The sequence below is a fragment of the Oryctolagus cuniculus genome, chromosome X (genome assembly GCF_964237555.1).
Source record: "Oryctolagus cuniculus chromosome X, mOryCun1.1, whole genome shotgun sequence".
Lineage (NCBI taxonomy): Eukaryota > Metazoa > Chordata > Mammalia > Lagomorpha > Leporidae > Oryctolagus > Oryctolagus cuniculus.
In genome coordinates, this window is record NC_091453.1 from 64,975,036 (window position 1) to 65,001,958 (window position 26,923).

General features: G+C 37.8%; 1 protein-coding gene across 1 annotated transcript in view; it reads left to right on the forward strand.

Moving 5' to 3' along the window:
* The window catches only part of CHM (CHM Rab escort protein), a 208,804-nt gene that overhangs the window by 122,194 nt on the left and 59,687 nt on the right, over nucleotides 1-26,923 (forward strand). Inside the window, exon 9 of the mRNA XM_008272993.4 lies at nucleotides 24,371-24,448. Within this exon, the coding sequence (XP_008271215.2) occupies nucleotides 24,371-24,448 (78 nt within the window). The remainder of the gene's footprint in view (nucleotides 1-24,370; nucleotides 24,449-26,923) is intronic.

Sequence of the window (26,923 nt, forward strand, 5' to 3'; positions counted from 1 at the left end):
CAAACTAAGGCAGCACTTGTGTAGTACAGTCATTTGCCTTTACATTTTAAATATTGTGGCCAAAATGAGACTATACTACTTACCACCAATACAGTTTGTTTTATAATAGATATCTAGTAATATTGAAACTTACATGAACAAAGGAATATTGCTTTTTACTGAGTAAGTTATTAGGATAGAAATTTTTAGTCAGATATGTAAACTCTGGAACTGATAGGTATTTCAATTTTTATTTATTTTTTTAACTTTTATTTAATGAATATAAATTTCCAAAGTACAGCTTATGGATTACAATGGTTTCCCCCCATAATGTCCCTCCCACCCTCAACCCTCCCCTTTCCCACTCCCTCTCCCCTTCCATTCACATCAAGATTCATTTTCAATTCTCTTTATATACAGAAGACCAGTTTAGCATACATTAAGTAAAGATTTCAACAGTTTGCTCCCACACAGAAACATAAAGTGAAAAATACTGTTTGAGTACTAGTTATAGCATTAAATCACAATGTACAGCACACTAAGGACAGAGATCCTACATGAGGAGTAAGTGCACAGTGACTCCTGTTGTTGACTTAACAAATTGACACTCTTGTTTATGGCATCAGTAATCACCCTAGGCTCTTGTCATGAGCTGCCAAGGCTATGGAAGCCCCCTGAGTTCACCGACTCTGATCATATTTAGACAAGGCCATGGTCAAAGTGGAAGTTTTCTCCTCCCTTCAGAGAAAGGTACCTCCTTCTTTGATGACCCACTCTTTCCACTGGGATCTCACTAGCGGAGATCTTTCATTTAGGTTTTTTTTTTTTTTTTTTTTTCCCCAGAGTGTCTTGGCTTTCCATGCCTGAAATACTCTCATGGGCTCTTCAGCCAGATCCGCATGCCTTAAGGGCTGATTCTGAGGCCAGAGTGCTCTTTAGGACATCTGCCATTCTATGGGTCTGCTGTGTATCTCACTTCCCATGTTGGATTGTTCTCTCCCTTTTTGATTCTATCAGCTAGTATTTGCAGACACTATTCTTGTTTATGTGATCCCTTTGGTTCTTAGTCCTATCATTATGATCAATTGTGAACAGAAATTGATCACTGGGACTAGTGAGATGGCATTGGTACATGCCACCTTGATGGGATTGAATTGGGATCACCTGGTATGTTTCCAACTCTACCGTTTGAGGTAAGTCAGCTTGAGCATGTCCCAAATTGCACATCTCCTCCCTCCCTCATTCCCACTCTTATATTGAACAGTGATCACTTTTCAGTTAAGTTTCAGCACTTAAGAAGAATTGTGTATTGATTACAGTATTCAACCAAAAGTATTAAGTAGAACAAACAAAAAAAATACTAAGAGGGATTACATATTAAGCTGCTCATCAACAGTCAGGGTGAGGGCTGATCAAATCACCGTTTCTCACAGTGTTCATCGCACTTTAACAGGTTTCCTTTTTGGTGCTCAGTTAGTTGTCACCAATCAGGGAGAACATATGTTATTTGTCCCTTTGGGATTGGCTTATTTCACTCAGCATAATGTTTTCCAAATTCCTAACAGGGATCACTTTTCAGTTAAAATTTAAACACCTAAGAATAATGGTGTGTTAATTACAGAGTTCAATTTTTAAAATAATTATAATAAGGAAAGTGGAGTGAGGAATACTTGGGACCTCTTTGTATTAGTACTTCACAATTTTTATTTTGTATATCTAAAACTGTTTTGTAATAAAATGTTTTTTCAAAAAGAGGGAATCATGGTAACAAAAATTTTTTAAATTTTTAAATTTTATTTGAAAGATGGAAAGAGATACATAGAGACAGATTTTCCATCAACTGGTTTATTCCCCCAAATACCTGTAACAGACGGGACTGGGCCAGGCTGAAGCCAGGAGCCTGGAAATGTCTCTGTATTAGTGACAGGGACCCAAGCACTTGAGCCATTACCTGCTGCTTTCTAGGGTGCTCATTAGCAGAAAATTGGATGAGAAGTATGGAGTAGGCAGGACTCCAGACAGACACTCCAGTGTGGGATGTGGGTATCCCAAGCCATGTTCTAATTGCTTCACCACACACCCCCTGCCTAGAGGTAGTATTTTTAAAAATTACATTCGTATTTATGAGAGGAAGGAAGAGGGAGAAGGGGAGGATGAACAAGAACAGAAGATAAAGAGAGCTCCTGTCTGCTTGTTCACTCTCCACATGCCTACAGCAGCCAAGGGTGGACTGGGACTGAATGTGGGAACTGGGGAATGCAGTCTGGGTCTTCTGCATGGGAGGCAGGAGCCTAGTTACTTGAGCTGTCTCCTGCTACCTCCCTGAGCCTGTATTAACAGGAAGGTGGAATCAGGAACTGGAGCCAGGACTTGAACCCAAGCACTCTCCTGTGGGGGATGGGCATCTTAACCACTAGTCTAAATGCTTTGCCCTTGGAACTGGTGGTTTTCAGGCCCCAATAAACACACTATGCTTATTCACAACCAATTGAACATGCTGAATATCTCTGCTGTTCAATTTACCTATTCCTTATGGAGATAGTTTTAATAACAGAAATATACTAATAAGATTGACCTGACCATTGCATGCAGAACGGTTTTTAAAGTACCCTTAGAGTAGTGAGATTAAGAGATATCAATCTGTCAGTTTCATCAATTAAATTTGAGTCTGTATGCAATTAGTTCCCCCTGGAAGATATCAAAGGAACCATGAATAAAATCTCTCCATAAGCAGGGATGTTTTCTTTAGTGATACAAGGCTAGGTTTGTAAACTTATGTGAGTGTAATTCCATAGTGTCATTCTGCAGCATATAATTTATATGTTGGAATGGTGTAAGAAAAGCCCCTTAATTGTCTATCTGAAATCAAGCTAGCATAAAAGGAGGCCCCCACAGATAGCAACGCACAAAAGTGTAGTGAAAGGGACTTGGGCAGCTTTGAAGTTCTCTGTGTTGCAGGATGTTCATTTGTTTTTACTTAGAGTCAAATATTTAAACAATCAGTAGTTCTCATCTGCTTTCTAGTCCAACATTTGTGATAGATGCATTTGTATGTTTGACCCATTCCCAGGAATATACCCAGAGTTTTTATATGCTCTGGCATAGATACAGAGACTGTGGATTGAATTGGACCTTCTATAATACCATTTTGCTTTTTCTCCTACAAGCCTGAAGCAAACTGTCCCTCGGACCACCATGGTAGAGAACCCCACTATATTATTAAACTAAGCATGAAATTCATAATAGATCTATAAGTCATCTAGGAGTGATGGCTTTTATTGATCTTCTTAGATGGAATTTGGTTTATTAATAGCCAATTTGTATGTTTCCTCTTGTTTTAAGGAAAAAGGAAAATGTAATTTTGGCTGTCTTGTTTGGAAGAAAAATGTAGTATCTAAGATATATGAACTATAGCTCTTTGTGGCTCTGGGTTTTTATGTATTTTAGTCCTGTAAAGCAAAAGAAAGGCTTTATTTTTGGCAACACATCTATTGGGGGTCTTGGAAATGCATATTATGAAAAAGTCATTTTGAATTTCAAAATTATTTTACAGCATTATTAACTGTATTTAATTCCATTTTCCATGAACTTTTTGAAGTCTCCTCGTATTTAGTGGGCATAGTTTTCTATGTATTCTTCTGCTATTTTCTTTCTAACTTGCCACTGTAGAATTTCTGGTTTTACCTCATAGTAAATTGACTTTTTTTTCCTGCAATGAAATGCTTTTTCTTTTTCTTATAAAAATAATATATACCTCTGATAGGGAATTTGGATAGTTCAGTATGGAAAGCACAGAAATTGATAAATATCTTTATCAGTTCATTTTGGTTTATGGTTTGGATAAGACTCATCACCTTTGACCTACCTGTTACTTAGTATGCCAACCTTAATTTTTTCAGAGTGTCAATATGACACTAATGCTTAACGACAGTTACTTTAAAATGATTGCTTAATGTGGTATCATTTTGTAAATAAAGTTTGTTCAGTTTTCTCTCTACCATGACTTTCATTGTCCCAAGTAAACTTTGCAGTATTTGCACAGTTTATTCACAAAGGACAAAATTCTGATCCTTTTAGAAATAACGTTGCCCATGACAGGAGGAAATGTAAGAGGTGATCAACTTGAATCCATATACTGGGGAAATTAAGTTACTGGATAGGATCTGTTTGTCTCTTCTCTTCTCTTCTCTTCTTTTCTTTTCTTTTCTTTTCTTTTCTTTTCTTTTCTTTTCTTTTCTTTTCTTTTCTTTTCTTTTCTTTTCTTTTCTTTTCTTTTCTTTTCTTTTCTTTTTTGAGTGTTATCACTGGTTCCAGTGAGAACTGGGAAAAAGAGAGTAGATTTTAGAGGTGAAACCATCAAAGTTGAAACATTTTCTCCTAGAATATAGGAACAGAAAATAGTTTATGTTTATATGCTACTAGTTATTGTGACTTTTCTATCAGAATAGACATTGTATTGAAATAAACTTTTTCCACGTTACAGATTTTTTTTAAAGATTTATTTATTTATTTATTTGAAAGAGTTACACAGAGAAGAGGCAGAGAGAGCGAGAGGTCTTCCATCCGCTGGTTCACTCCCAAGTTGGCCGCAACGGCAGGAACTGCGCCGATCTGAAGCCAGGAGCCAGGAGCCTGTTCCGGGTCTTCCACACGGGCCCAAGGACTTAAGCCGTCTTGTACTGCTTTCCCAGGCCATAAAGAGAGCAGGATCAGAAGAGGAGCAGCCAGGACTAGAACCGGCGCCCATATGGGATGCCGGCACATCAGGCCAGGGCATTAACTTGCTGCACCACAGTGCCAGCCCCCACGTTACAGATTTTTAAGGACAAACCTGTAAGAGATACAGAAAAGGAACTTAGAGACTTGTGCTGGTTTTAATCTCACATTCTTCTTCTGAATAACTGTGTTCCCTTTGAAAGGGATCTCTTCCCTGGCCAACGACTGAGCCCCTGACCCTGTCTTACAAATAGGTACTCTTGATCATGAAAGGGACCTAGTAAGATGTGTTTTAATAAGAGCCCATATATTTGTGACTTTCTAACATCCTCTAGGAGTGATGAGTTTATTAATCTATTTAAATGCAAAAATACAGGTGTGCATGCATACTATTTTTTCACTTAAGTTATATTACATATTGGTAACAGTTACAGAATTTTTAACTGAAGACCTGAAACTAGTGTATTATTACACAAAAATCCAGAAGAGCAATTGACTATAAACTTGGGCTCTCTGCTTTATCATATGCATATTTAGCATAAATTAGAATGCATTAAATTTATAATTAATGTATTTATCCTAGTTCTGTCATTCATTAGTTCATTCATTCACTCATTTGAGAGAGAGAATGAATGGACAGATTCTCATCCACTACTTCATATATCAAATGCCTAGACCAGCTAGGGCTGGACCAAACTGGAACCAGGAACTGGGAACTTCATCCAGGTCTCCCACATAGGTGGCAGGTACCCAAGTACTTGAAGCTGGAATCAGGAGGGAGGGGACTCAAAGCCAGGCACTCCAGTTTGGGATGTGGGCATCTTAATCTCTAGGTAAAATGCCTGCCCTTATCCTGGCTGTTTGATAGATACAGGCTACACTGTTGAAAACACAAAAGTGTCTTTGTGGGTTTTAGGAAAGTTAAGGGATGTTGGACAGAGAGTAAACCTAATACAAGTTAAGAGAGTGAATATACTGTAAAGAGAAGATAACAGCCCAGAAGGGCAGGGGGTGACTGTTGGCAAGGATAGGGAGGGATTCTCTTTTAGAGAGAGAGATGGTCAGGTAAGGCCACTCGGGAGGCTGGTGTTTGAGTTGTAGTGAATACCAGAATATGATGACAAGACATGATTTGAGAAATGATTCTAGGCATTAGGAACTGTGAGTGCCAGATCTCTAAGGTGGTATTTTTTGATAAACAGAAAGGTTAATGTGATTCTAGTAGAGTGAAGGAGTTAATCAGGAGTGGGGTTTGTGACAGTACCTCAATTGAGGCCGCTGGTGAGCATACAAATCATTGCTACCTGCTTCTTTGCAGCATCTCTGAGCCTCCATAATTTCTTATATTCTAAACTTTATATCCTGTGAAATATGATTTCCTGAGTTTGAAGATCATCTTTTACTTCTGTAGGAAAATATGCATCATATTTAATTTGCTTTATTGGTTTGATGTAGTTGTATGATTCAACAGCTTTGATGATAGGACCTCAGCTAAAGGGCACGGGAACTTTAAAATAATAATAAAATGAAGCATTAAATCCTGGACACAGAATGTTCTCTGTGTAAAAATAGATTAAATGAGAATAATGTATTAATGTGAGCCTTTGCCATTTTTCCTCTGATCTCCCTCCAACCTGTCAGGGCCTTGTGCCCAGTATTTATCTTAAGGGGTAGAGACGGTCTCTTGCCACCTTTAGGAAAAACTGGTTAAGTCAAAGACTATTTGTTTTTCATATACAGAATCACACACATATAATTTTAGAAACAAAAACATTGCCTTACACTTTACATTTATGAATTTAGAAAGTATGTTCAGAGATGATTTTATATTTTCAGTTTCTAAAGCATTAGTGCAACTCTGTTTTTCTTTTTGTAGTTTTTAAATTAGTACAAATATGTATAAAAAGTTCTATTTTGAAAATAAATATATTGAATGAAGAGACACTTTCTGTTCAGTTGGATTTACCTTGGATAGATTGTATCCACACTGTATATTTCTCTTGTAACAACAAATGGGGTAACCCTGAAGCCTATCTTCTTTCTTGTTACATTAGTTTTTAATTAAAGAAAACAACTAGTTGGAGGCAGTTACTTTCTGTGAAATGTAATGAAGATTTATTTTGGAAGTGACCTTCACTTTATTAGCTGAAGCAGTAATCAGCAGAATTAATAGAATAATCAAATTATATACAAACTCATAAATCATCTTGAATAGTGCTGTCAAAAGTTCAGCTATTAATGGGTCCTATTGTTTTGCAGCCGCATTAAAAAAATTACAACTGCTGATTCCTACCTTGATAGGAACTGAAATTGCTTTTTTAAAGGCTATGTAGGAATGGGGCTACCAGCCAAAATTTTTCACAACTCTTAATTTATCTGTAATACAATTTGATGTCACCAGGGCAAAGTTGAAATGCAGTACAGTGTTGGTATGCTCTCTTTGAGTAAATTCTGACTCTCTGTTGGAAGCCATCCTCAATTTAACTAGAATTATATTGGTTAAAATGGGTTAATAAGCATCAAAGAGTTAGGTTGTACTCCAGATATACATAATTATCTGAATAATATATTATACAGATACTATGTTGCTTTGTGAATTTTCCTTGAACCTATTATAAGCAAGTAGTTGTAGTGACAGTTTTATAATTAAAACTTAAACAGAAAAAGTACCTCATTAGACTAAGTACTTTGCATTACTCAGAAGCTATTTATATGAGTTCCCATGTTCTTTTTAATTTTAGTTAATGTGGGAGAAATGGGAAATTCCTTGCTGCTGAGATTTGTATTTTTTTTTTTTCAGTTGCATACATGGGAATAGTAGGTCTTAACCACTGCTCTCATACAGTTGTTGATGCCTAATTGAGGTCTAGCCATGACTTTGTGCAGTCAAGCATTACACGCTGTCAGAGGCTATTAAAATAAAGTGAGTTTATTTTTGAAAAATAATCTAAGACTTTGTGAAGTTAGAAAATTATGTGTCATTTTTAAAATTAATGTAGAGTATAATTATTTTGTATATTTAACAGTAACTTATTTTGGTTTCTTAAACTCTGTGATTTTGACAGAGGAAAGACATGCTCACAAGTGAGTGAAGTTGTGTTTCCTCTTAGTAGTCAAACCGAGATACTAATTTCCAGTCAGTGATCAGTACTTACTGTGAGATTTGTATTTCCATTGACTTAATTCAAAAGCTTCTGAGAAGTGTGAGGATTGCTTCAGTATTAAATGGTAAATAACTAAAGTGTACAATGTGTGAGACTTCTAATTAGAATTCAGAATTCTTTGAACTCTAGCTGTCATAGGTAGATTTGTTTTTATGTATAAAGAGAAGCTACATCCAAATTCATACTTTTTTAGATTTTATTTATTTATTTGAAAGAGTTACACCAAGAAAGAGAGAGAGAGAGAGAGAGGGAGAGAGAGAGAGAGAGAGAGAGAGAGAGAGAGATCTTCCATCCGCTGATTCACTCTGGGGAGATGGCCATAATGGCTGGAGCTGTGCCAATCCAAAGCCAGGAGCCAGGAGCTTCCTCTAGATCTCCCACGAAGGTGCAGGGGCCCAAGGACTTGAGCCATCTTCTACTGTTTTCCCAGGCCATAGCAGAGAGCTGGATCAGAAGTGGAGCAGCTGGGTCTTGAACCGGTGCCCATATGTGATGCCGGTGCTTCAGGCCAGGGTGTCAACCCACTGTGCCACAATGCCAGCCCCAAATTCACACTTTTTAAAGATGCTTTATTATTTACTATAGTTGGTTAGAAACAGAAACACCCTACTGATTTTCCAAAAAATAAATTGCAGTCACCTCAGAGCATCAAATACCTTTTCCTCTTTCCATATCTTCTTCTTCTTTTTTTTTTTTTTTGACAGGCAGAGTGGACAGTGAGAGAGAGACAGAGAGAAAGGTCTTCCTTTGCCGTTGGTTCACCCTCCAATGGCCGCCGCGGCCGGCGCGCTGCAGCCGGCGCACCGCGCTGATCCGATGGCAGGAGCCAGGAGCCAGGTGCTTTTCCTGGTCTCCCATGGGGTGCAGGGCCCAAGCACCTGGGCCATCCTCCACTGCACTCCCTGGCCACAGCAGAGGGCTGGCCTGGAAGAGGGGCAACCGGGACAGAATCCGGCGCCCCGACCGGGACTAGAACCCGGTGTGCCGGTGCTGCTAGGCGGAGGATTAGCCTAGTGAGCCGCGGCGCCGGCCCTTCCATATCTTCTGAAGCTACTAAAATGAATAGACATTCTCAGATTTCTTCCAGCTCTATTATTAATACTTGCATTTTGTTGGCGTTGGGTGATGGCCTCCTCTTTTAGAAGATACATACTTTAAATTTCAATGTACAACATCTTAGATATCAGCTTTCATAGAACATTCATGACAAGGTAAATAAAAATACCAACATAAGTTAGTAAACTACTGAGGCATAGGGGTTATGATCACAAATGTCTACAAGGACCAGGCAAATTATAGAAAGGAAGTGAAGTAAGTACAAGAGTGGTAGAGAGTACAGTGAACTGTAGAGCACATGACCCATCAAAGGGAGCTACTACTACACAAGCATAGGTCTTGATTGCAGGCCCAGTGTTGTCAGGTTCAAATCTTCTCTTTCAAAGAATCTGGAGGTCCAGATTATTCACGTGAATATTACTTTTAAAAACTGCTTGCAGATATAACATAGCTGAGTAGTATTTGTTCCCTGGACTGTCAGTTGTAACTCCTTGCTATAGGTTAATGATTTTTTATGTGTATGTTGGAAAGGGCATGTTTCACCATTTTAAAAATCATGACTATTCTAAAATGCTTCTTTATTTCATTTAACTCACAGCAACCATGGAGGTAATAAATTTGTACAATACATATACCATACCACCTCAGAAGTCTAGACTTGGATTTTGACTTACTATATAAATTGAGTACCTCTTAAGAAAATTACAAACATCTTAGTGATATTTTTCCTCTTAAAAGTTTATAGCCTAGAAACTCTAGGGTTAACTTTTGATTCTTTCCTTGTTACTTCCATTTCCACTCTTCTACCATGATGCAGGGCTTACTGCTTCCTGAATTCCTTTTGTAACCCCTAGCCACCCCCTGCTTCCAGTATCTGTCTCTTTTATTCTCCATGCAGCCAACACGTCAATTCCAGTGGCAAATACAAACACCTCTATCTATCTTTTTAAGCCCCTTCTATATTATTGCTTCCTTCAGTTTCTTCCTGTCATATGACAGTTTGTATATCCTTTCAGTCATTCAGGTATCCATGTACATTCATACTTTTCTGCCTTTTTCACATTTTCCAAATTTGTAAAATCTGTCCCTACTACCCAACAGTTTAATGTGCTACTTTTCAAAGCTTCACTCAGTGAAGTCATCAGATCTTCAAGCACCTCTCCCTACTCTAGGCAAGTCCTTGAACTTCTTTGATATTTTGTAACAGAATTGGTCTACCTTTGTTAAGGGTTTCCTCTAGTTCTGAGATTCTGTAACTCCCGGTCTTCCAATGCATGCTGACTTTTCTCTGAACTTTATTATATTTCTAATCTCTACTACATAGTTTAATCTTTAATTTTTCTCTCTTTTGGCATTTGTCTCATATACTTAACAGCAGGTTGAATCTATGACTCAACACTTTTATAATCTGTGAAACTAATGCTCTGTACAACCCTTAATAGGTGGCTAGTTGGCTGATTTCAGCATTATCAGTTTTATACCCAGCTGTAGGTGAATCATGGCTGACAGTTGTAACTTTAGCTCTTGGGTAGTACTATTAATCATTAAACAGAAAGCTTACATGCCTTGGATTTGCCTAGACAACTGAGCATCCTTTTTTATTTCACTGTATATGTTGGCATATGCAAGCTAGTGGGGAAAAAAAGTGAAGGTATGTGGGATCACAGAGTCCTGGGTCACTTTTGTATGTGTACTATCTCAATTTAAAATGCAGTAGTCAGTCTTGGACCACAGTTCAGGTTGGGTGCCTGTGCGTTTATGTGTGTGTGAGGGGGTGCAGTTAAAGGGAGTTAGTTGATTCGGGGATTCGAAAAGTGTGGAGGGTACATGATATCAAGAAAAAGGCCATGGACCACAGAGCAGTACAACTATTATTTTGGCAAGATAGCCAGCTTTGTAATAAATAGCTAAAGGGTGACATTCTTGAACATATAATCCACAGGAGGAAATAACATGGTTTTTTGTGATGTAATTGGACCTTGGCCATGTAACAGAGTTCTTTGAGAGGGATAAATAAGGTGTGAACAAGCAGGAGCCAGTGAACATTTGGATTTTCAAAAAGCTTTTGATAAGATTTTATACCAAAGACTACTTTAAAAAATAAATGTTCTCTCACCATGGGGTAGGTGTAATGTTTAGTCATGTATATAGATTTATACACAAGAAGGAAGGAAACTGGTGGTTTAAGTGTGATCTTACTTGCAAAGGGAGATTTTTTTTTTTACAGTAGGTTTTCCCCAGGATCAATGTTCAGTATTTTGTTCTTGTTTTTACCATTTTTATAAATGATTTGAGAGTCAGCATAGTGACTCCCTACTCAACTCTTAATCTGCTTTTCAGTTTATAGTTGACACTGAGATTTTATCAATAGTAAAATGCCAAGCTGAAGTGTCTTAGCTGGAAGGACTATTTCACAAAGATTATGTGTAAAATCAGGCAAATGACACAAAAGGCTGAGTCATCTCTAAGAAGGTGGTCTCAGAAACATTTTTCAACCCATTCGAGGGATCTAGGACTTGTTACATAGAACTCCCTGAAGATACCAGTTTCAGTAATTCTTGTTTCTGTATTCAAAAAGATCCACCTAGTACTGAACACAGTCTTGCTATTAGAAATAAAAGAGAGGAGTATATTTGTGTCTAGATTCAAAATGAGTGTGTCTTTACCTGCCAGTTATTTGTTCAATTTGAGTTTTTAAGACTAGGCCACAGAATGGAACAAGGATATAAATAAGGATTATTTATTATTATTATTCAAACTAGAAGCAAATATATCATTTACACAATGTCAGATCAGGAAGACTGAAAGCAGAAATTGATGAAAAGAAATCTTGGAGAATCTGAAGTGGATTTACTGTAGACTTGTTAGCTACGTCCACAAAATTTGAACCTAGGGCTTCATTTTGAATTTTAAAAGTCATTTTTAAATGAATTTGCTTCAGTAGATATGTCGCACATAATAAAGATCAGGCTAAATGTTGAAAAAGTAGTCAGAAAATAGTGCTTTCATATTAAAAGTTATGTTGCCTTCATTATGATGTTACATTTAGGAGTCATTGAATTGGCATGGTGGTTTTGGCCCTTGTACAAATCAAGGAACCACTGTACACATGAACCATAGATATGGCCTAGGTTATAAATTGACCCTCAATATTTTGGAAGGTGCTTTAAAAAAAAAGATTGAATGATGACTTGTATTCTATAATTTATGATTATCTATTCTGGACCCCTGGTGCATTTATTAATACAGATCTGTTTCTGTCATCTAATACATAGTTTTATTGTGACTTACCTATAGAAGGTTAAATTTAAGGACAGCTGGAAGAGCTGAAAAAAAATAAATATATCATCTACAGATTGTCACCAAGAACAGAAGAAGCTAGATATATGGCTAAGATCTATAAAATAGAGGTAGCTTCTCAGAGTACGTTTTCTGAAGGTTATGTATTTCTTTTTGACAGCTTTTTCTAAGTTAAGCATGATTATACCTTCCAAGAGTGACAGCAGTGTCTAAAGGACAATCCATCTGCCCATAATCTTTTCCTTGAGTATGAAATCTGTATCAGAAGCCCAACTGAATTCAGATACTTGTACTTGATAATTTCTTGAACTATCTACAGTGCTGTGTTCTTCCAGGTCCCTGGTAATTCCGTGAAGGCACAGAAATGAATCTTTTCCTGGTGCCTTCTTATCTGGATAGTAGCCATTGTATTAAGTAGTAATCTTCATGAAAGGCCAGAAGATAGTGATTGTTGAGTTTGGTCACAATTAGCTGTCTCAAATAATCATGCTCCAAGTATATTAAGAGTGTTTCCAGGATTCCCCTTCAAAGCAATACCTGTTCAGGGAGATAGGCTTGCACACTTGCATTTGATTGTTGCACACTTCAAAGCGAGATTGCTCTCATGAATATGTGGGTTACCATAACTTTTTTCAGGAGGACTTCTCTCTACTATATTCAATCAATCAGCAATTCTTTTCAGTTTTACATATTAAATATGCCTCCAATCTCTCCACTTCTTTGTCTGCACTGCCACGTCATCTCTCATTCTGTCTATGGAAGACATAACTGGCCTCCCTTCTTTTAATCTTGCTCCTTTATCAATTCTCCACACAGCAGCCAAATTCATTTTTTTAAGATTACAAATTTGTTCATGTCGCTTGCATGTCCCAAAACCTCTGGTGGCTTCTTGTTGTACTGAGAATAAAAAGTCAAGGTTCTCACCATAGCCTTGAAAGCCTTGCATGATCTGATGGTCCCTATCTCTTTGATCTTAGTTCATACTGTATTTCTACGTACTACTATATTCCAACCGCATTGGACATCTCATTTTTCTTCAGAAATGCTGAGATAGTTTGTACTTCAAGTTTTAAATTTTGTTTCCTTCTGATTGGTGTGTTGTTCTTCTGCATGGTTAGATTTGTCTGGTCACTCGGTCTTCGATAATTCTTAAAGAGGCTACCCCTGATTACTCTAATATTCCAGAGCCTGTAACACCCTTTTATTATCTTGCTTTACTGTTTCAGACAAAATCACTTTCTACTATTATCTTATTTGTTATTTATTGTCTCTCTCGCACTAGATAAGTTATATGATGGCAAGCACAGCATTTGTCTTGTTGACTTTTGTGTTCCCAGTTCCCATAACTTCATTTGATACATAGTAGGCCTAGTTCCATAAATATTTGTTCATGGAGGAATACTTCACAGTGCTTGTCAACATGCAAATTTATCTTCGAACCGTCACAGGTCCCTCTGTAGAAAATAGTTGAATTACCTAAGTATGAATGCTGCTTAAATTCTGTTAGAAGGAACTACAGGCCTTGAACACCTGGAGGCAGACTGTCCAGTCAGTAAGAGAAAGGTAACTTACAGTGAGTGGTACAACCTGTAATGATTGTCCTACAGAAGATGATAGCTAACAAAAGCTATGATGTAGTGTGAGGTGTCAAAAACAATGCTTCATATGCATTAACTCATTATTATTATCGTCATTCTGTTTTGAGAACAGAAGCACAGTCCTGTAGCCTGTAAGTGGGAGAATCAAGAAAGGAAATGGAGCAGTCTAACTCCAGAATTAGATCATGCACATTAATTTCACAGCCATCTCTAAGAGCTGATCTCTGTGAAATTTACACATCATGATGGAGATTATAGACTTGATTTTTAGTGATCTGGTAGTTTTGCTTTGGGTGATCACTGCTTGCTAAAAAAAAGTTCTTTCAAATTTTGGCACCATGTCAAGTATCAGCTGGGGTTTGCCGTTGCCATACTGAATCATTGTGAATAAACCCATAGTGTTTTGGAGCACTCAACTGAGGAGCATTTTTAAAAAAGATTTATTTACTTAAGAGGCAGAGTTACAGAGAGGTCTTCCATGCATTGGTTCACTCTCCAAATGGGCACAATGGCTGCGGCTGGGCTGATCCAAAGCCAGGAGCCAGGAACTTCTAGGTGTCTCATGTGGGTGCAGGGGCCCAAGCACTTGGGTCATCTTCTACTGCTTCCCCAGACATCAGCAGGGAGCTGGATTGGAGGAGGGGCAGCCAGGACTCAAACCGGCACCCATATGGGATGCTGGCGCCATAGATAGAGGCTTAACTTACCGTGTCATAGCACGAGCCCCGTGCATTTTTCATTCTCTTACTGAATAAAGCCTCATAGATAATGAGTTCCAACAGCTTATAGCAGGGATGAGGCTTGGTTTAGGAGTGTTGTGAGCATAACTGCTTCCTGAGGCTCTAGGAGTAATTGCCTATCCTTTTGCTCTTGCTTGAAAGTGTTTAGTTTTGAGTCAACAGAAATCCCAAACTGAGTTGGATGACAATAGCTTGAATCCTTTCTTTTTTTCCTTTGCGTTTTCTTTATTTTAAAAAAATATATTTAAGTTATACAAGTTTCATGTATTTCATATATACAGATTTAGAAAACCTAGTGATGCTTCCCCCATCCTCCCTCCTGCTCACACTCCAACCCTTCTTCTTCCTCCCTCTAATGTTCCTTCTCTTAATTTTTACAAAAATCTATTTTCAGTTTACTTAATGATTGTATGGTTAACTCTACACTAAGTAAAATAGTTCAACAAATAATATGAAGAAGAAAAAAATAAAAAAAAACACTGTTCCTCAACAGAAGCGACAAGTGCTGTAAATAATCACCAAATCCCGAATTGTCTATTTCACTCTAATACATTACATTTCAGGTACTCTGTTAGTTACTTCAGATCAGGGAAGACATATGATATCTGTGGGGAGCAACTGGGAGCAACTCGGACTAGACTAAGTTACTGGAATTAAGACTTATTCTATGCATCTGCTTTCCCACAATATGGCGCTGAGAAGGGAAACAGCTTCTACACAGCTGCCTCCAGTTCAACCAATAAACTGTGGGACCTGCTCCTGATTGGAGGAGAGCAGCGTACTCAGCGTGTGGGTAGCAGAGTTGGGATTGGCGGAGGAGGACTATAAAGGAGGAGAGAGACGGCATGCACCAGGAACATCTAAGGGGAACATCTAGCTGAAGGAACACCTGTGCAGCCCCCGAGAAGAGCCGGCCGGCGGTGTGCCGCTCCCCTGCGGAAGTGGGGAATGTGGCCAGGGGGAACTGCCCTTCCACGGAGGTGGAAGGGATAGTAGCCAACCCGGGAAGAACCAGCAGCAAAGCCGGGGAGGGCCGAGCAGACGAGAGAACAGCTCAGGGTCCTGTGTCGTTCCTCCACGAAGAGGGGGAGCGACAATATCTTTTTGGGACTGGCTTATTTTACTAAGTATAATGGTTTACAGTTCCATCCATCTTGTTGTAAAACACAGGATTTCATTTTGTTTTTACAACCAAGTAGTACTCCATAGTGTGTGTGTGTGTGTATATGTATGTGTGTGTGTGTGTGTGTGCGTGCATGCGTGCGTGTACGATAATTTCTTTAAAACCAGTCAAGAGTTGATGGACATCTGGGTTTATTCCATATCTTAGCTATAGTGAATTGTGCTGCAATGAACATCGGGATACAGATAACTCTTTCATATGAAGATTTCTTTTGGTTTGGGTAAATTCCCAGGAGTGGGATGGCTGGGTCATATGGTAGGTCTACATTCAGATTTCTGAGGTTTCTCCATACTGTCTTCCACAGTGGTTGCACCAGTTTACATTGCCACCAACAGTGGACCAGGGTACCTTTTTCCCCACATCCTCACCAGTGTTTGTCATTTGTTGGTTCTGTATGAGAGACACTGTAACTGGAGTGAGGTGGTTTTGATTTTTATTTCCCTGGTGGCTAGTGGTCCTGAGCATTTTCTCAAGTGTCTGTTTGCCATTTGAATTTCCTCTCTTGAAAAATACTTGTTCAAGTCCTTTGCCCATTTCTTCACTGGATTGTTTTGTTGTTGAATTTCTTGAGCTCTTTATAGATTCCGGATATTAACCCTTTATCAGTTGCATAGTTTGCAGATATTTTCTCCTGTTCTGACAGTAGCTTGAGTCTTAACAAGAATCTTGGGGGAGGAATGATTCTGTGACTTACATACTGCCCAATTTGCCTTCTCCGGAAGCAGACTCACTGTACTAAAAACACAGTATTCACTTCTGCTACCCACCACACAAGTTCTGCCCTTCCCTCTACTTCCTCCTCAGAAAGATACTTAGTACCAAGAAACAAAAATAAATAAGGAAGGTGGTGTGAGTACTATGCTAAGTAACATAAATGTTACTATTACACATGATGTTGTAAAGTAGACATGCAAAATAACTATTCTATAGACATATAGTAAACCTGCATTTATGGTGTGCATGCAAAAGTATATGTGTAAGTGGCACTTAGACTTTTGGTAACCTCTCCTAAATACATGTTTGTGTGCATCCTAAGTATATAAAAGTAAGGCACACATACATGTAGGTCTCCCTACATGTTTTTTTTTTTTTCAGACCAGCAGGCATTGGATAAACAGTAGAATACCCAATGCATTTTAGATTTAGTTTTATGGTAAATTTATATGTATGAAGATAGTTATAAGTAACATAGTTGAATTTCATGTAGATAGATACAGTCACTGAAGCCTTATTATATCTCAGGACACTTGGACGTGTCACACTGTGTGATGATTGATCGTCATTTAATTTTTCTCTTGTAACAGACTTTATGGTTTGATTTATTTCAATGGCATTTGGTAAAATTTTCAAATATGTTTTTGTAGTAAATTTTCTGTGGTACCATCTACATGTATTTAGTATATTTTTATGGTTTTTTAAGGTTAAAACCAAAACCTTTATAAGACATAAAACTTATCCTTGCTTGCTCTAGACTTGATACTGCCCTATAGAAGGTGGGTGTACAGGGCTGCCTCACCAGGCATCATGTTGGGTCCCAGGATGGCTGCTATAAATTGCACCGAGACTGGAATGTTTGCTATCTGCAGTAGATTAATTGTCCATCACTAAGGCATATGAACCCTTGAGTTGCTAGGCTGCCATTTAATGCACTGGAACAAATGTGTCATGTGGAGCCTTACTATCTTCAAAAAAGTCATTGTAAAAATTGTTTACCTTCTCTCTAGAGTACTGTCTTTGTTTTAAAATGTCTAGCTTACCAGCATACTTCATAGATTATTTTTTAAAATGTAAGATTATGAAATACTCATATTTTTGAAGTAATTTTTAAATATTTTTATTTACCTATTTGCATTTTTATTTTGAAAGGCAGATACATACACATGGAGAGAGAAATAGAGAGAGAGAGAGAGAGAGAGAGAGAGGGAGGGAGGGAGAGAGAGGCAGAGGCAGAGGCAGGCAGAGAGAAATGTTTCTTCCATGGCATTAACTGGAAGGTGGATCAGAAGCAGACAGGACTCTAACCAGGCATTCAGATATGGGATTCGGGGGAGGTGGTATCCCAAGAGACAAGTGCTATGCCAAATGCCCACTCCTAGGTACAATAAAGTTGGGCTTATGTTCTATTAAAATAAAGTGACACATCCAATTAACATGTAGAGACTGAGAATAATCCTTGTAATCTTTGCAATTTGACAGGAATTATAACAACTCTAAGAGTAACTTTGATTATTTGACTCTATTTTATGTTACTTCATAATGCTAGAAAGCATGTTAATAACAATGCAGCAGTTTAATTAATAGATTTACTTGGATTTTTATCCCAGCACTACAATTTATTAAATAACCTAGAACAAATCACTTGATGTTCTCTTCCTTTATTTCCAGATCTTTAAAAGTTTGTCTCATAGGGTTATTGTGGGACGTGATGTGTTGATACATGTTGAAGCTTCTAGCATGTAGTAAGCACTCAATACTAGCCATGATTATTGTGCTGTTGTTATTATTGGCTGGGTGCCCCCAAAGACCAATCTGTAGTCAATAGTTATTTCTCCACATGCAGTTTCCTACTTCTTGGGTATATGACTGCTCTTTGAGTTTTGAATGCAGTTCTCAAGAATTCATTATTGTGGCCATTTGAGGAGTGAACCAGTGGGTGGAGGACTTCTCTCTCTGCCCCCCTTCTGTCTGTAACTCTGCCTTTCAAATAAATATAATAAATCTTTAAAAAATAAAGATCAAATATGGAAATAAGAATAGTATACAGAAGAGTCAATCAGTACCCTTATTTCGCTGCCACTTTTTAAAAAAACCAGTAGTTTTTGTCTTGCACAAAAGATACATGAATAAAGAAAATAAAAGGTGAGAGATAGAACAAATGCCCCCATTGGGAGAATAAACATATTGTGCCCTTCTATTGTGTAAAATTTGTATAGGAGAAAAGTCTGAATGAGAAGCAGTATGACAAACATATAGACATGTGCAATTGCATGCCTTTGCATTCGTAGAAATTTATACTATATATGTCTTTTTCTAAGAGCACAAAATATTTCTTATGCTCTTGTTTAAAATTAAGAGGAAGTTTGGTTGAGTATCATGCTTGTGTGTCTGTATCCTCTATAATATACTCCATCATCCACTCTAACTAGTTTTTCACATTCTTTTCATTCTTGTGTTTCTTTCATGTAGTATGTCGCCATTAATAAATCATATTTTTGAAGACAAGGGAATTTTTGATAGTTTGCTAAAGTAAGTAGTTGTAGATAATTCTATTACATCATATATTTATATGTATTTTTCAGAGGTCTTGGGTAGCCCAAAAACTTCATAAAATTGGTTTTCAGAAAGATGCTTTATATTATGTTTCTACAGTAAAAATGTTTCCTGTGCATTGTAAAATGCAATGATAAGGCCGGCGCCGTGGCTCAATAGGCTAATCCTCCACCTTGCGGCGCCGGCACACCGGGTTCTAGTCCCGGTCGGGGCGCCGGATTCTGTCCCGGTTGCCCCTCTTCCAGGCCAGCTCTCTGCTATGGCCAGGGAGTGCAGTGGAGGATGGCCCAGGTGCTTGGGCCCTGCACCCCATGGGAGACCAGGAAAAGCACCTGGCTCCTGGCTCCTGCCATCGGATCAGCACGGTGCGCCGGCTGCAGCGCGCCGGCCGCGGCGGCCATTGGAGGGTGAACCAACGGCAAAGGAAGACCTTTCTCTCTCTGTCTCTCTCTCTCACTGTCCACTCTGCCTGTCAAAAATAAAATTAAAAAAAAAATGCAATGATAGAGAATCTTTACAGAAAATGTTAGGCCTGGGTTTCTCTGGCTTTCAATAATATGATTGTCTATGGCATGTTTTTTAATTTTTTTAACCTCATACAACTTCCAATTGATTCTGAATTTGACTCCTTTGTTTTTCTTGGCATCTGGGAGGACATTTAGAAATAGTTTTCCCCCTGTGAAAAATTGTTTCAGCAAGATTAAGTTTTCTCTGTGCTCACACACATGCACGTGCGTGCACACACACACACATGTACTTATGTAAACACTTGCCAATCTAACTGAAACAAAAAACTCAGTGTATCAGTTGGTAATAGTTCATCTGTTGCTGCTGATGAGGATCTTGGGAACAGTGGTGCTAACCCTCACATGATACCGATATATCTATAGGCAAATGAGAGCAATGATTGTGTGGTCCTTAAGCTGTTTGCTCATTTGGGGGCCTTAATGTAACTCAGCCTATTTGTGTGGAGTAGGCTGGTCATATTTCATGTGCATATGGGTTCTTTTATTATCAACAGCGTATTGACAGTGAAGGTGGGGCTGATTGTCTTGATCACATCTATGTCTACTGTATCAGCATTCCCCTATCAGAAACAGAAGGCAAATGTAGCTACACAGTATAAGAGGAAAATGTTCTAACCCTCTCTGAAATCTGATAAAATTCAGTCTTTCAGATAGTACCAGGTGTACCAACACATTTGATAAATATTGTCATATAATTTGAATTTTGACTGGTGAGCAAGACTAACAAGAAAGGATATTTTGTAGTTGGTGTCCTGGGCTAAATTTGTTAACAGATTTTCATGCACATGACATTTTGCTTAATGTGCCCTTTATTGTATTATTCTAGATTTCTCTATGCAAAAAATATCCAATTTCCTTGTAACAGTGGTGTTCTATACCAGAAAGAATTATTACCTAACCTCTAACTTACCATAACTTTATCACGTCCAGTAAAATCATTGAGTTTGTAAAGATAATGGAAATATTATGCCACACTTAGATAATGTGACTTATTTTTACCATCCATGCCTACTTTTGTTATAGCTGTTTAGATTATGAAATTATTTAAGAATACCTGAAAGTACAGAGGATAATATAAAGAACACTCATGTATTCATTGTTTTGTTAAATCTTAGCATTTTGCTATATTTACTTTAAGCCTGTATTATTAAAGAAACTGAGCAATTAAAATCTTTGGTGTAACTTTGCTCTTGCCTATGGAAGGAACTGTTTCCTAAATTTGGTGTTTGTAGTTCCCTTAAATGCTTGTGTACTCCTTAAATGATATATAGTAGTATTTCTGCCTTTCAATTTGTGAGTTTTTTTATGAATGATGTCACTTTGAAATTATTCCTCCCCAACTTGCTATTATCACTCAATTTTATGCTTTTAACAACTCTCCATGTTGATATATGGGGTTATATTTCATTCATTTAAAATATTTATAGTATCTCATTGTATGATGTGAGAGGTTAGACAACTGAACAGTTAGAAGATGTAGTTCCTACATGACCACCCACATTTTTTACAGCAATTCTAAGTTTAGGAGTTCTGCAAAACCAGACTCAGGCTTGATAATTTGCTAGAAGGACTCGTTGAAAGCTAATAAACTCACAGTTGTGACTTACTGCAGGTAACGGATATAGACTGGAATCAGTCAAGGGAAGAAGTGCTTAGGATGGCACACTGGGAGTTCCAAATGTGGAGTTTCCAGTTTTTCCTCTCAGCATGGAGTAAGAACAGTGTTACTCTCCAAACGCTGATGTGTGATGATATGCACAAGTATAGTCTCCCGAAAAAGCCCACCTGAGCCTCAGTGTTTAGAGATTTTATTGGAGCTCCATCACATAGCCATCACTAATTATCCCTGGAGCTGATCTCAGGATCCAACACCTTTGGAGATTAATATATATATCACATGACCCAGCCTACCCTTTGCCACATGGTTGGTCTTTCTGACATGATTGGCCCCTGCCCTAAGACTATTTGATGTAGCTGGCCCTCACTTTATCAGGGATGGGGAAAATTTTTCTGCTGAGGTCCATTTGGATACTTACAATATCATCCATGGGCTATACGAAATTGTCGACATAAAAATTATCCTATTGGTTTATGGAATTTAGAGTCCCACCTGCAGTTGCCTTGGCAGAACACAACAAAATGATTTTGCAGGCCTCATGTGGCCCAAAGCTTGATGTCCCTCACCGCTACCTTAAATCAGAATATTAGACTCTAATGACCCATTGTCCTTGGGTAAACAAAGATACTCCTTTCAGGTATGACATACCAAGGCCTTAGAAATCACCTCCTAGAAAATAAGCACACAGGCTGTACATTTTAAGGGAACAAGGTAAAATTCTTGATTATACAATTAAATATACCACATACTCTTTTATACATTCTCCCACTGATCTACATTTGAATTGTGTGTAATATATAAAAAACAGTACCTCTTTTGTTAATGAATGAACACTTACATAATACTGTGTGCCAAGTACTTAGTACTTCACAAGTATTAATTTGACCCCTCAACCCTATATGAATAAATGCTATTATTCTGCAAATGAGGAAAATGAGATACAGAAAGGTGAAATATCTAGCTCAAGATCATATAACTATGAAGTGACATAGTTGGCATATGAACTCAGGCAAGCAAAATCCTTCCTCTTAACTATTATGCTATGCTGTCTTGAAACAATGCAACCAGAGTTATTTTATATACATTATCTTCTACACAAGTATGAAATTAATATCTGCAGCAGTAGGTATTGCTGCACTATAGATGTATACACCTTCAGCTTTACTAGGTGGTACCATATCGTTAGCCAAACTGACATCTTTAAACAATTAATAATGTATCCACAGTTTCTTGTCATTTCACTTCTTGGTTGTCCAAATGTTTATAATTTTAAAATCCATTTCTCGGTCTTCATGATTTTTTATCTTATTGAAGAAATCTCTTTCTGCAAGCTCAAATATATTTTTCTGTATTCTGCAAGTATTGCTTAATATATTTATCTTTCATCTACTTGGATTTTATATTGAATATTGTGTAAAGCAAAGATACAATTAATTTCCCCCTACGCCCAATGTATTGTCCCAAACCATTGTTTCAATGATCCACTCCTTCCCCATTGGTTTGTAATACCACATTTGTTATAGTAATTTCTGTGTATGCATTGGCCTTTCTGTGAGTTTCTCATTGCTGGTGGAACAGATTCAGTAGCTGAAAACAACACCAATTGATTATCTTACAGTCCTGGAGGTTAGAAGTCTAAAAGGGTTGGTAGGGCTGCATTCCCTCTCGGAGCTCCAGTAGGGAATCTATCCTTTGCCTTTTCCCACGTCTATAGGCCACATCCATTCTTTGGCATGTGTCCCCCTTCCAGCAATGGCATCACTTTGACCTCTGGTTCCTTTTCAAATTTTCTTCTCTATCTCTGACCTTCCTGCCTGTCTTGTGAACCTTGTGATTACCTTACATCACCCATCTTGAAATCCTGAATTTAATCACATCTGTAAAGTCCTTGCCATGTAAGTTAAAGTTATGTCCCACCAGAAGGCTTTAGTAATTGCATCCACCAAGTCTCCAGGGCTACTGCTGACCCTGAGCCACTTTTTAAGATATTTTACTGGTTAAGTATTTTTTGGGTCATTGAGTGGAAAAATTTCACGCCTCTAGTCTGTATGAGGGTAGACTACTAGTTATAATTAAAGAGGTGTAGTCTTCCTCCACTTAAGGCTTAAGATAATATTTTTGTTTTTTCCTCTTAGTAAATTGATTTCACTTCTAGGCCACTCCTTAAATAAGGTATAGTCCTTTTAAGATTGAGATGTTATGAAAGAATATATATTTTTCTATTCCCTGCCTCTCTTATGTCCTCACTTCTCCCCCACATGAGCATTAAGACCCAAGCACTTAAATGACTGAGACAGGCAAGTTCCTAGGAATGTCTGTATTAACTCATGTACTTATTATTCTAGTTTTAAATTCCCAATTTAGCTTTGGCTTCTGGAGAGTTTCTTACTTTTGTGATAGGTAAAATAAGCAGCCAGTGTTGCAACATAGTGGATTAAGCTGCTCCCTGCAACATCAGCATTCCATATGAATGCTAGTTCAAGTCCTGGCTACTCTACTTCAACAGCTCCCTGCTAATGAGCCTGAGAAAGTAGAGGAGGATGACTCAAATCCTTAGGCCCCTGCACCAGTGTGGGAGACTTGAATGCAGTTCCAAGCTCTTGGATTTGGCCTGACCCAGCCCCGATTATCGCAGCCATTTGGGGGCAAAACCATCAGATGGAATATTTCTCTCTCCCCCTTCCCCACCTCCCCATAACTCTGCCTTTCAAATAAATAAAATCTTTAAAAATGAAATAAAATATCCAAGAGTCTCCCAAAGCTTTCCCTGCTTGATTCTTAATATTTGTCTGTGGTGATTCTTTTGGGTGTCTCATATAATACCTCTTGAAGCTGGTTGTGGTCTGTGTACCTTAGGTAGGCAGGATCTGATTTGGGGGAGATACCTCATCTTTGCTTGTGTATACTTTTGGCTTGATTATAATTGTAACCATTGACATTGTATTATTTACAGTAGCTTCTATTCTGCATCAAAATATTACTAATCCTATCTCTCAGAAATTCTTAGGCCTAGAGCTGGTTTTTGTGGACATTTGGATGGAAGATTTCAATTCATTCTCTCTTTCTCGCTCTCTGCCTTACAAATAAATAAAAATATTTAAAGTATTATCAAAAGGCTTTTTCTGTAATACAAATTAATAAATCTAAAATACATAAAGTATTGTTACCTTAATTTTCAAACCAATTAATTTAATCCCCATTCTCTTTTTCTCTTCCCAGGATGTGTGCTGTATTTGGTGGAATCTATTGTCTTCGTCATTCAGTGCAGTGCCTTGTAGTGGACAAAGAATCCAGAAAGTAAGGATGATATAAGTAACCTTCCTATATTTATACTCCAAACACTGGTGAAAAATGCTAAAGTCGATTTAAAAAAAATGATTCTTCAAAGATCCTCCTTGGTATTAATAACATATCAACCTTGATTAAAAGTAATTTGTGTTTAGGTCCTCCAGAACAAGGAAAGTGAGTTCAGAATATAGAAACCAAATTAATTTCCCTGCAATATGACTATAGCTCCTGATCATCCAAGCTTGGAAGACAAATCATTTCAGCTGCCGGGGGTGGGTGATGAGTGATGTTAGTTTTCCTTGTGGCCTTACCTCCTCTAATTGATTTTCATCGGATGACAACAAAGCCCTCTGTTATTGCATTTTTAAAAATGGAACTCACCTAAAGACTCATCAGATTAATCTCTGCTGATAATGCATGTCACTCCAAGAGAAAAGACTTTAATGAGTTTTTAGGTAGATTGTTGTCATAAACTATGCTGTCCTGTTATCTGAGGATAAATTCTTTTACAACAGTATCAGACCTACAGCGTGGTTTAGTATTGAAATAAAAATTTACCCGTTTTTGAAAAAGCTGACCACCATCTGTATATGTTTCATATTTTAATTATATTTTTAGTTGTTCGCCACTAAAATATGCACTGGATTGAATTATATTAAGTGAAATATTTTCTATAATTCTAGATTTTACATTGACATTTCAGTGGGGGAAAACTGGATCAAGTTTTCAGTTCTGTATAAATTACTATGTGTTTTCTGTTTTGTTACATGTTCTCAAGCATGTATTGACCTTTGTTTCTGAGATGATTACTTTTAGGGTTGTATAAAGAAACAGTATTGTTGAGGCCATAAAATATCTTAAACCAGGGGCTTAAGCAAGATAAATTTGTAGCTGTTTTTTTCATTTTACAATAATTTTGTTCTGATGTTGTCTAACTGGCACAGTTAATGTCTATTAACTTCTTATAGACCAGTTATAGTGTAAAAACTAGTATCATTGAGGTACAGAGAACAAAAAGCTCTAGAAATATGTAATATTTAAACAGTGCATTTTCTTTAGAAAAGAAATTCTGTAGTATAAGATAAAATGGACACATGGTTTAAAAGGCTTATAAAGCATCTTTAGCACTTTAACAGAAAGATACTGCACAAATGTAATGTAATCATTTGTGGTGAAAAAATCTATCCTTAAATGCCCAGGATATTCATTCATATATTGCTCATGAAGAGCTCTATCAAAGTTCCTGAAGGAATCATTGCCTTTATGGCTCCTAGAGTCCTTTTTTTCCTATGCATTCCCTTTTAAGGAAGAGTATGCTTCCATGATGGATAGCCAGATAATGAATTTCTTGTTTCGTGCTTATTTGCTTATTATTCACCCACTCCCACATGTTACTCTCAATGACATGAAGAATTTGCATGGCTCATGTTTGTTTTTTAAAGTGGCTATGCTAGGACAGTAATAGAATTTGTTGAACTAAAAACTATGCACTATGCTTATTTTAGCTTTGACTTAGTTTATGAGATAGAACAGAGGAGCTCCTCTTTATGATCTGCAGCAGATTCAATTTGCAACAGATAGTTGAGGTCTAAAGGTCTGGAGACCTAAAGGATCTCTAGTCTGGTAATTTCCAAATTTAATGTGCCTAAGAATCAGCAAGTAAGCTGGCAAAAAATATAGATTTCTGTGCCTCACTCTCAGAGAGTGAAATTGAGTAATATGTTTTGGCTGAAGCCAGGGAATTTAGTTTTGTTTTTATTTAAGATTTATTTATTTGAAAGGCAGAGTGATACAGAGTGGGAGGGAGAAAGAGTGAGAGGGAGATCTTCCATATGCGTCTTTGTTACCCAGCTGGCCGCAGTGCCAGGGCTGGGCCAGGCCCATACTAGTAAGTCATAGCTCTTTCTGGGTCTCCCATATGGGTAGCAGGGTCCAAATACTGGGTGGTCTTCCACCACTGTTCCAGGCATATTAGCAGGGAGCTGGCTCATAAGTGGAGCAGCCAGCACTTGAACCCATGCTCTGATATGGGATGTCAGCATTGCAGGCAGCTGCTTAGCAAACTGTGCCACAGTGGTGGCACCAAGGGAATTTGCAGTTTCAAGAAACACAGTGAATGAATCTAATGTAGATGGTCCTTCAGTGACACTGAGAAGCACTGGCCTGTAAAATAAAGTTGAGAATTTAGCCAAGAATACTAGGTTCCATACTGGACTGGTGTATCTAAGGCTTTATCAAAATGAACCTGCCAGATATACCAGTCATCAAATATGAATCTTAAATAGCAAACAAACTGCTTCTACTTCACTATTTCTTTTACATTTTTAAAGACTTCGGGTATAGCATTTGTTTTATTACAACTCCTATGGCATGTATAAAGATTGAGTAGCCCTGAGAAGAAAAAAGACTTGGCATTCCATCACTGTTATGGATGCCATGGCAAATCCTTTCCTATGGCTCAATTTATTTATCTGTAAAATGAAC